Genomic DNA, 11858 nt, shown 5'->3' with positions numbered 1-11858 from the left:
CCACAGCGATCCTCTCGACATTTGCATGATGTGGCACTGTCCGTTGGTGCTTCTGTTGGGCTTGGTACAGTCACCGAGTCATTTGTTGTGCTTTGCTGTGACTGACGTGCATGCAGGCAACGCGCGTCAAGCATCCGCTGTCGTTTGGTCGACAGTGTCAGGCTCGCGGGGAGGCGAAACGACGTCTGCCCCTCCACGTATATTCGCTTACAGACGCTCCCCGTTACTCTCAGGTCCAGGGTGGGCATATGGGGATTCGTTGTATTCACGGGACCTCTGCCGTGAATTCTGTACCTGTTACGAAACTTGGGAGTCAAGACAACCGTTGCATTTCAGTCCGTGCTTACAGCAGTCGTTGTAGTTGTCTGGACGCCACTATCGTTCCCAGAGCTCGCCTCGCCTTTTTCCTTTTCCTGTCGTAGAATGTGCCACAACAAGCTGCTGGTCCCTCAACTACTCCGTCCATCTTCGTTCGAACGCACGTTAGGTACTGGCATTTTGTAATGAATTTACAACTGCGTAAAAGAAGGTAGAGCAAATTTCCCTTAATGTACTGATTGATTTATCTATCATGAGTTGTGTGTATTATGAATGATGTGTGTATAAACGTTGTTTTATGGATGAATGTGACACGTGAATCGTGCTAGCGACCATCAGATGTGGAAGGTGGTGGTGGTAGTGGTGACGTGTGTGTGGAGGGGAAGGGGGAAGAGGGCTCACTTTTCGACTCCCCCCGGGGTGGGGTGGGGTGGGGTGGGGTGGGGTGGGGTGGGGTGGGGGGGGCACATGACGAGTCTAACCCCCACAAGAGAGAGAGAGAGCTTTAAGGCGAGATGCTTACGTCTCCAAACTCCGATAATATTGCATTGGGAAAGACACAAGTTGGGGGCGGCATTACGTCATAGGAAGCTGTATCACGTGGGCGATACAATTAGCATCGAGAAAAGTATCACCACAAAACGAGTATTACGTTTTGGGACCATAGCAACGATTTGAATCAATTTTATGACATGATTTGGCATCAGCGCGTTCTCCCTCCGCCCTCTCTCCCTCCCTCCCTCCCTCCCATATTGCCGCCCCGAGGCGCACCGGTGATAAATGGGGGTTGGGTTTTTGGTAATCGTTTTTACAATCCTCCGGGGGGGCGCCCGGGGGGGGGGGGGCTTTAGCCCCCCCAAAAAAGTGGCCAGCCCCCCATTAGCCCCCCCAACTGAAATGAGCAAATTGAAAATTTAAAACACTCATTGAAATAATATTATTAAGTGGAATTTTTAATTGCCAGGGCTAAAGATTTGTCAGCCATCAGTGCTAGCCCTACCATTAACCCCCTCCCCTTCTGAAATGAGGATAATATATGTGTATTATCATATTACTATTAGCCCCCCAAAAAAATTTGCTCAGCCCCCCCTTAGCCTCCCCAACTAAAAATTCCTGGCGCCGCCGCTGAAAATCCTATACACAATTATACTCATTGTACTATAAAGCTACGAGTATATACATACATACATACATACATACATACATACATACATACATACATACAGTACATACGTACATACATACATACATACATATACCAAAGGCTTTTTCCCCCCTTACACGGGAGGTAGCCAAAATATAAAGGCATAGAAACCACTTCCATCCATTCCATCCCCTACGTACTCCATTCCCCTCTACCCCCTCTTATATTGGCACCTTCTGGATGACGGGTCATCCCTGCATCTTGTCCACACATAGATGGTAAATAAGAGAGAGAGAGAGAGAGAGAGAGAGAGAGAGAGAGAGAGAGAGAGAGGTACATACTAATCACGACGTATGCCACACACTGAACAGACTCCTTGAAGCGCACGACGGAATATAGCATAAAATAATTAGGAAGAAGGCGTCCTTGCGTTTGCGCCGCGCGTTGTACGCACATGCACAGCGCTGTGTGAAAGGTCCCGTTGAACGCCACTGAATGAACCCCGCGTACGCGGACGCGCATACGGGAACGCTCGTGTGAAAGAGCTTGAAGCGGGTCTTACACGCTCAATAATATTGCGCAATATTTCGTATTGTACAATATTATTGACGGTGTAGGGAGGGTATTGAATAGGCACACCTGTTTGCTGATGTTTCCAATATATTGTGCCATTCGTCAGTAATATTGCACAGAATATTGCGCAATATTATTGCTCGCGTAGTGCCTGTTTTAGAGTGAGTTTGATGTAAAGGTGGCTTGGGAAGCCTACCATGTTCAATTTGAGTCTTTCATGGTTTACAGGATTCGAACTCGCCCGGACGTTAACCTTGCAGGAGACGATGTCCGCGCTATACCACTGAAGTGGCGATAAGAACATAAGGATGAAATTGCAAGAGACCATAAGGCCTACACTAGGCAGTTCCATGTCCATGATCACCTATCATCCCAGGTCAACTTAGGTCAGAGGTGAGTAGCGGTTAGGAGCTATTACTCATGGAGGGTGCCTTTCCTATCCTGTGCACCGTGGCCAGGATTCGAACACACCCGAAATCCCCCAAAGGATTACCAAAAACGCACGCTACCAACAAGCCACGGCGGGGCTCCAGTATGAATGGAGTAGAGTGCAAGAGACCATAAGGCCTACACTAGGCAGTTCCTTACCGCCCGTCCTCCCCATGCATAAAGTTGTGTAACCTTTTCTAACAACCGATAGATTCAGCGCTAACTACGTGGTTACTAAGTCTATTCCATTCGTTAACCAGGTCTTGTATATTTACTTCTCTGAAAGAAATAGCATTCAGATAATAACCAAAGGATAGTGAGAGAACACAGAACTTACAAGTTAGTATTTACAAACATATGTAAAGAAAACGACAATACAACATAGTAAATAGAAAATACAAACTCCCATTATCAAGTGAAATTTATCATCTTTTACAAAACTAAGGAAACTACCCAGTTAGCAAAATATAAACTACCATCAGGAAACAATAAAACAACAAAAACAAAGAATTTTACTTCCTCAGGTCTACAAACAAAAGCACCGTTTTCTAAGACTGACGTGTCATATCCACTACTACACTTTGATCTTAGCCAAAAGGCCGAGAAGCGATGATAGACTTTATTTGGCAATGAATCAATGTACATGAAGTGCAAATAATGACAAGAACACATAGTTCGAGATAATAAATGTAAATTGCCGAGGATAACACAAAAAGCATGTACGCTTATTTCCATTGTGGTCCTCATCAGGTTATTATTCTACACTAAGTCACACGGACAACATACGTAGGGGTTTGAGGGGACCAGAGACACTCATGAGTAATACCAGTCAGTACACATATGACGCATAAACATTGTTATAGTTTTGCTAATATTACTGAAATGTTTGTACACATAGGAACATTGAGTCCAAAAATTTGAGCACCATCCAAAAGGAACATTGCGTTAAGCCAAGGAACAACAAAATATTGTTAAACTGTAACAAAACAGTATGAGTGAGTACTATATCGGAGTAGTACCATTAATAATATACTGCATTTTTCTACATCTGTATCAACATGTATGAGTGAGTACTATATCAGAGTAGGACCATTAATGATATACTACAATATTCTACATCTGTAACAACATGTAGTTACAGTGAATCCTACACTGCAGCTAGGGTCACCTATTAAATAAATCTAACATTTAACCTGAATCTCAGGACGGAGTGGGCAATTACTATGATCACCAGGGAGTAGTACATTATAACCTGAAGCACCAGAGGTAGGGTACAGGGGACCAGTACTCGAATGAGTAAAACAACAAGGAGAATGAGGAAAAAGGTCAGATCATAACTGTTCTCGGACCCTACCTGAGACATATACCAAATTATGACTGGCAAAACAAAGGTGGAAACCAATTTGTAAACATCAATCATTGTTATGCTGAACTAAACTTCTGAAGAACAAAAAAAAAAGGTGGGAGGGGAGGTCAGAACAGTTATGAGTGAACGCAGATATGGATGGTATTACTCATGGAATCAGGTATCCCTCACTAAGCTAGTAGTACACAAAATCAAGGCTGTTCTCTGTCCATAGCTGAGACATATACCCTTGACTTTTTTCTTGAAGGTAACCTTGCTATTTGTCTTCTTAATGGACACAGGTAGTGAGTTCCATAGTTGAGCACCTGTGAAGTGAAAACTGTTTTTGGTGAAGGGACCTGCATGAGGTACAATAAGAGACTCTTGACTGTTCCGGGTTCGATTCTCAGCCGATAATGTCATACCCAGTGATCTTGGAAAAAATATACATATGCCACAGTCGTGCGGTTTATCTGTTCACGATATTTCAGGAAGACAAATAAACCTGATTAAATCCAGTAAATCCGCTAACGTCTGTTGGTTCATAATTGTAGATAAGATGTGTTTTTTCTTCTTCAGTGCTAAAGAATTTCTGGGAGCTTAGACGCGCTGAAAGAAAACCAGAAAGGTTTAGGGGTGACTATAGCACTTATTCATCATGTTCATGGTCTCGATATTTACATTATTATCATTCTTGGTTTATACATACTCCTCCTCCTCCTCCTCCTCCTCCTCCTCCTCCTCCTCCTCCTCTTCCTCCTCTTCCTTTTCCTCCTCTTCCTCCTCCTCCTCTTCCTCCTCCTCCTCCTCCTCTTCCTCCTGTGCCCCCGCAATATTCCCATATCTTAAGACAGTGTTTCTCAATTTTTTTGTTTAGGCGACCCTAATATAATCCTCATGATAAGACCGCGACACCACTAATCTATTGTTATGTTATAAAAGACAAAGTTAGCATCATGGAACTTTATTATAGCAAATGAATTAAAAAAAAAATTAGCACGCAAGATGTCTTGGCGAGCGCAGGAAAGACGCTTGGCGAGGTCACTTGGGGTTCCGACCCCGCCACACTCCGCCCTCCGCTGCGTCCCTGCGTCCGCTCCCTCATTAGCACAGTGTGCTCCACCCTCCAGCGCCTCCACATCGAAGTCCCTAAGGCCGAGGTTGATCACGGACCGCCTCCATGGAGTATTCCACAGCCTTATGTCACCCTCACACCCACATCAAAGATAGGCCCACCGCCCCTCCCTGGAGCACGTCACCGCAGTGTCCTCCTACGTCCCTGCTGCGCACCATAGCTACGTAGATGGATCCTTACAGCCAGACGGTAGCGCGGGTTGCGCCATCTACTCACCGGATGTTGAGCCACCTGAAGGAGGCTGGGTTGGTCGTCGCAAGCTACCCAACTCCTCCACCTCGAAGTACTGCGAACTACAGTCACTCCTGCTGGCTGTTAACCTACTCTGTCAGCGGCGACTGAACTGCGTGGTAATGTGTGACTCCCAGTCCACCCTACGGGCCATCTCGTCTTCCCAACCCATAATACACCGCCGCCGCCCCCCCTCCCTCATCCATCACATTTTACAACAGCTAGTCATACCTCAAGGGCACTCTCTCACCATCATAAGATTTCTGTGGATTCCCTCCCACGTTGGCTGGAATCGCTGCCAATGAAAAGGCAGACCTCCTCGACAAAAATGCCTGTCAACTGCCACTGACCGACGATGCTACACCCTCCCCATTCTGCTACAAGAAGATCATACACTCTGCCACTCTTCTAACAACTCTCTACCGCATGAATGCAGAGCGCGCACAAGGACCATCGGTACTACGACCACTTACGTCTCTCCCCACCCCCCACCCCACCTCCGAGATATCGCAAGCACGGACTCATCGTTCGCAGACACAATACTGTGACTTCACGGCTTCGCCTCGGTTAGTTACAGACCGCTGTGGCAAGTCCCTGAGGCGGCGGACGTACCACACTACTCCACCTGACCTGCAAGCACTGCGACAATCCCAACGCCAACAGTCTCCACCACTACTGCCTCGAATGTCCCTCAGTAGAGACCTGTTGCCCCAAAGCCAAGACCTAATACATGCGTGTCACTTTCTCTTAACGGACAATAATCTAGACACTGTTGTCCTAATTCGACACCCTAACTTTGGTGGATGCTAAAGCTTACCTCACCTTGATTACCAGTATATTTCCCCTTACAGGATGTAATAGAACTGCCTAGTAAAGGCCTTGTGGTCTCTTGCAGTCTCCTTCTCTCTTATGCTCTTATATTCTTATTATTGCCGTACATCTTCACTGTACGTGGTAACGTGACCCGCGCGTCACGCATACTATGTATACAGTAGATAAAAATTACCTACTGCACTAGGTTTGTCGCTCTATAAGTGTAGTAAATTTATACAAAAAAAAAATCATCCTACATGTACTCGTCCTCCTCGCCGTCCTTCTTACCCTGGTTGACGAAGAAGTTCCCGAAGTACTGGCCGACTTCGATGGCAGGGGACGAGTGGGGGATGTTGTCGTACTTGTGCCCCGTGGCCCACTCGAAGGCGTTCTTCTCCGGGTGCCACTGAACGCCGTAGAAGGGCAGATGCTTGTGCTCCACCGTCGATACGAACTCGAGCCCATCAGCGTCCCGGTTCGTCGTCAGGAGAAGATAGTCATCGGCCAGTCCAGAAGCGGTCAGGTTCTGTTACAACATATATGAATATACATACACACATATTCTAAATCAACTTCCTTTGGGAAAAAATACCTCGTGCAAAGACAACTCTATAATCATAAACTTGTCATAACTTTTAATAAAATAATAATCACAAGTCCAGAAGTGGTCAGGTTCTGTTACAACATATGTAAACATACATACATATACACACACACATTTTTTAATTAATTCCTTTGGAAGAAAAAGTCTAGTGCAAAGAGAAAAAGCAGATATAAAAAAAACTCTATAATCATAAACTTGTGATAACTTTTACTAAAATAATAATCACAAGTCCATCTCTGAGTTGAATAAAATCGTCTACATTTAACCAGAATAGAGTCTATGGTGTGGGTCAAAGTTTACCAGCCACGGAGTGCCTCCACAAGGGAATACAATCGCCTGGCAATGGACCTCAGACTTTGGTTCTCTCGATCTCTCTCTTTCTGTGTGTGTGTGTGTGTGTGTGTGTGTGTGTGTGTGTGTGTGTGTGTGTGTGTGTGTGTGTGTGTGTGTGTGTGTGTGTGTGTGTGTGTGTGTGTGTGTGTGTGTGTGTGTGTGTGTGTGTGTGTGTGTGTGTGTGTGTGTGTGTGTGTGTGTGTGTGTGTGTGTGTGTGTGTGTGTGTGTGTGTGTGTGTGTGTAACTGGTAAATGGCTACATGTGTGTTGTATGTTTGAGTCAGATGTTTACGATTTGGGAATGTGGATGTCAGCAAGACTGGATGTATTGCAAGAGGCCAGTGTCTGTCGGCACCTTTTTGTATGCACGTGGATCACGTGTCAGGCATGTGATATATCGTAATGGTTAGTAATGGTATATGGACACTCTCCCTCTCTTTTACATATTTCAAAGATGGACACAGGGGTAATAGATAAATAAACAAATAATCAATAGATGAACAAATAGGCAAACATAATGAATGAGGATGAATAAATAAGACTAAATTGATAAATGGATAGACAGACGAATAAAGATGACTATAAATCAATAAAAACAAATAAGATCGACCTCATAATGTCGTTCCTCCAAGAGTTTTCCTGTATTGGTTCCTCACGATCACTCACCTCCCTCGTCATGCACCACCGGTGGAAGTTGACGGTGACCCTTTCCTGCCACAAAGCTTCCAGAATGTTCCCCGGGACGCCACTCAATAACCTGGACTGTCGAAACCCTGCAAAAGGTAAGAGGCAATAAATTAGTGTTGGAAAGTGATCATTGTCGTGATGGCCCTCATTTTCATTATCATACACTTACTCGTATTATCACATTTAGAGTCATCATCATTATTGTCATCATTATTGTTATCATACATTTATTATTACATCTATGATTATCATCGTTATTGTTATCATACATTCATTATTACATCTATAGTTATCATTATTGTTGCCACCATTACTGTTACCATACACTTATTATCACAGCTATAGTCATCATCATCGTTGTCATCATTATTGTTATTATACATTTATTATCACATTTATAGTTATCACCATTATTGTCATCATTATTGTTATCATCACTACATTCACTGTCACTGGGTCCAAATGAAATGGCGTACTTGGTCTTTTCGAAAGTGGCACTCTCTCGACCAGCGGTTCCCAAACTGTGAGTAAATTACCCGCTGGGGGGGGGGAGGTAACAAATATTCGGGGATTAATGGAGAGGTGACAATAAATGAAAAATAAAATAAAGAAAAAATTGCTGTGCCCGGCATTAGGTTGACTTAGTACGTATAGTTGTAAAACTGCTCAATACGAAGAACACGACCTCATAAGACGAAGAACAAGACCTCATACCTGGCTCAAAGCCTAAAGGCTTCGCCTCATTCATGGAATCACACTTGGTCAGTCAGTTCGACATCCCCGCCGACTGGTACATGAGCCGCTGTCGTTCGGTCGACAGTGTCAGGCTCGCGGGGAGGCGAAACGACGTCTGCCCCTCCACGTACTGTATATTCGCTTACAGACGCTCCCCGTTACTCTCAGGTCCAGGGTGGGCATATGGGGATTCGTTGTATTCACGCACGGGACCTCTGCCGCGAATTCTGTACCTGTTACGAAACTTGGGAGTCAAGACAACCGTTGCATTTCAGTCCGTGCTCACAGCAGTCGTCGTAGTTGTCTCGACGCCACTATCGTTCCCGGAGTTCGCCTCGCCTTTTTCCTTTTCCTGTCGGCGAAGGTGCCCCAACATGCTGCTGGTCCCCCAACTACTCCGTCCATCTTCGTTCGCACGCACGTGTACCTAACTGGCATTTTGTAATGAATGTACAACGGCGTAAACTGGGAGGCCTGTGCAGTCAGTCTGCACGTGCATAATGTTTACAATTGTGACATTTCACAGATTTCAGGACGTAATGCTTGTGACATTACATAACGTACGCTATTTTCAAAGGTACTCGTTTTGCATAACATGGTCATACTCTGCTTCTGCCATGTTGTACGCTTGGTGTCTTTGAAATACTCCGACGCGCACACAAAGTATCTTACGCCCAATCACAAACACCGATTAATTTGTCAAAACATTAGATTTTTTTCCTTTATATTCCAGAAAAACAAATCACAATTTCAGGAACAAGATTCACCACATTAATACAAATGTTGACATAAATCATCAACTTAGCAACTTATTTCAACATTAAGTTCTCCCTCTTCACTGTTTGCTGTCATCAGAACGGAAGCCGATATGACGTCACGTCGCCGATTACAAAGGATTACAAAGGCGGAGCATGCCGACAGGAGACCTTTTGATCCATATCTAGGTCGGATGCAAAAAAAAAAAAAAAAGAAAAAAAAAAAATCATATTAATAATAAAATAATAAATAAAAATTATAATAATGTAAATAACAAATAAAATACATAAATAAATGCATAGGTATAGTTAAAATAATAAACAAACAGGTAAATAGTAAATAATAAATTGACATATAACTAATGATAAATGAAAATCAGACAGACAAATGATAACAAAACAAAAACAAATAATATAAGATAAATTATAATCATTACAGCATCTTACTTAGGTGTTTATCTAAATGATTCTTAAAGCTTCGAACTGAACTACATTGCACTACCTGTGCAGGAAGTTTATTCCATTCATTAACTACACGGTTGGCAAAGTTGTTTCTACCTACTTCCAAACTGAATCTATTTCCGGACAGTTTGAGACCATTGTTTCTTGTCTGATTCTCATTCAATGTGAAAATTTGGTCACTTTTGATGTTGTCAATTCCCTTTAAAATCTTAAAGACCTGTATCAAGTCACCTCTGAGTCTACGCTTTTTTAGGGAAAACAGATTCATGTGCTTTAGTCGATTTTCGTATGATTTATTTTTGATATTTGGAATCAGTTTTGTGGCTCGCCGTTGTACTTTTTCCAATCTGTCAATGTCTTTAATGAGATTCGGTGACCATACGGAAACAGCATATTCCAAATGTGGACGAACTAACGATCTATATAGCTTGTTAATGAGTGATGGACTTTTGAAATCAAAAGATCGCGCAATCAGTCCCAGAATCTTATTTGCTTTCTCAGAGGCTGAAATACATTGCTTAGATGATTTGAGGTCGTTACTGATAATTACGCCGAGATCTTTTTCACTATCCACTTTTGTTAACGAATTTCCAAATAACTTGTAATCGTACTTACTGTTATTTTTACCTATGTGCATTACCTTGCATTTACTTGTGTTAAATTTCATTAGCCACTTTTCAGACCATTGCTGTAATTTATTTAAATCTTCTTGAATATCTAATTGGTTTGAGTGATCATTTGCCACTCCGCACAGTTTTGTATCATCAGCAAATTTGGAAACAGTAGATTTTAGTCCATGGTCTATATCATTTATATATACTATGAATAGAAGTGGCCCAAGAACGGAACCCTGAGGAACTCCACTTGCAACACTTTTCCATCCAGAAGTTTTTCCATTTAAAACAACTCTCTGTTTTCGACCATTCAACCAGTTACTAGTCCAACCTAATAGGCTACCACTTATTCCATGCAAAGCTAGTTTAGTAAGTAGTCTTTCGTGTGGGACGGTATCAAAAGCTTTTGCAAAGTCTAGATATATTAAATCTATATTGTTTCTTTTGTCATAATTCGAGATAACTGTGTTGTAGAATTCGAGTAAGTTAGTCACGCAAGAACGTTTCCGTCTGAAACCATGCTGGCTATCATTTATCAAACGGTTACTTTCTAAATGATGTTCGATAGCATCTCTGATGATAGTTTCCATTATTTTTCCTACGATTGAAGTCATACTTATAGGCCTATAGTTATTTGGTTTCTTTTTGTCACCTTTTTTGAATATTGGAGTAACGTTAGCTAGCTTCCATTCTCTTGGGACATCTCCGGACATGATGGATTTCTTGAAAATAATTTCTAATGGAACAACAATCTCATTTTTCATTTCCTTTAAGATTCTTGGATGACAACCGTCAGGCCCTGGTGTTTTATTAACTTTGAGTTTGTCTATACAACTTTTATTTTTTTCTTTTGTTATATTTACCGTAGTGAGTAAGTTTACCCTAGACTTTTCACAGGTTTCAGTTTGGAGTTCACTTTGAGGTGTTTCATTTACGAATACCGAGCTAAAATAATTGTTTAAGATATTACACATTCCTTCATTTGAATATTCAAGTTGACCGTCAGCAGATAATAGTGGACCAATGTGATTCCTAACAACCTTTTTATCTCTAATGTAACTATAGAATTCTTTGGGATTCTCTTTGGATTTCTCAGCGATGTTCATTTCGTATTGTCGTTTTCTTTTTCTTAATGTCTTTTTTAAATCTCTCTGTATTGATACATAAGTTTCATAGTCATTAGATGCACCCGAGCACTTATATTTCTTATAAGCCTGTCTCTTTTTAGCAATACTTTTTTCAGTTTCTTTGTCGAGCCACTTTGGGCGAGCCTGATTTGGGGGACGTCTGTCCTTAAAAGGAATGTAAGTTTGAATCATCTTAGTGAGCGTATTTTGAAATATTTCCCACATCTGATCTACAGGCCTTTCGTTTAATTCTACAGAACAACCATCTTGACACGTCTGTCTGTTTCTTGCATTTTCCTTCATATCTTTGTTAAACTTTTAAACAAGCTCTAATACAACTCTTAGTTTATCCGCATATGAATTTGAAAAGTAGATACTATATAATATTGGAGCTAATACATAGGACATACAGAGACCACAAACTGCAGAAGAAACACTTTTCGTTAGACTATTATGCTCTCTATTCAGTCAGAGATCAACTCGGCACAGAATTCACTCTCTTGGCGAATTAGAAGTCCCCCCTCCCTCGTCCAGCGCTGCATAAAGGCAAAGA

At 42.3% G+C, this 11858-nt stretch overlaps 1 protein-coding gene across 1 annotated transcript; it reads right to left on the bottom strand.

Annotated features, from left to right (window-relative positions):
- Positions 1-5696: 5696 nt before the first annotated feature.
- LOC143020539 (gamma-glutamyl hydrolase-like) lies at positions 5697-8360 on the bottom strand. The gene is made up of 4 exons (XM_076176970.1): positions 8327-8360; positions 7592-7698; positions 6246-6514; positions 5697-5877 (listed from the first exon to the last, which is right to left on the bottom strand). Exons 1-4 carry the CDS (start codon positions 8358-8360, stop codon positions 5697-5699), a joined length of 591 nt encoding a protein of 196 aa, XP_076033085.1.
- Positions 8361-11858: the final 3498 nt, after the last annotated feature.

This window comes from Oratosquilla oratoria, chromosome 40, assembly GCF_046742065.1.
Source record: "Oratosquilla oratoria isolate Oo_2021 chromosome 40, ASM4674206v1, whole genome shotgun sequence".
Taxonomy (NCBI): Eukaryota; Metazoa; Arthropoda; class Malacostraca; order Stomatopoda; family Squillidae; genus Oratosquilla; species Oratosquilla oratoria.
Note: the sequence above shows the minus strand (reverse complement) of the source record. Positions and strands in the feature narration are given on the sequence as shown.

Coding starts and splice junctions, on each gene's coding strand:
- LOC143020539 (XM_076176970.1), bottom strand. CDS start 8,360: ATGAATGAGGCGAAGCCTTTAGGCTTTGAGCCAG. Junction 7,699..8,326: donor GCCTTTAGGCTTTGAGCCAG/GTATGAGGTCTT, acceptor TACCTTTTGCAG/GGTTTCGACAGTCCAGGTTA. Junction 6,515..7,591: donor GGTGGTGCATGACGAGGGAG/GTGAGTGATCGT, acceptor ATGTTGTAACAG/AACCTGACCGCTTCTGGACT.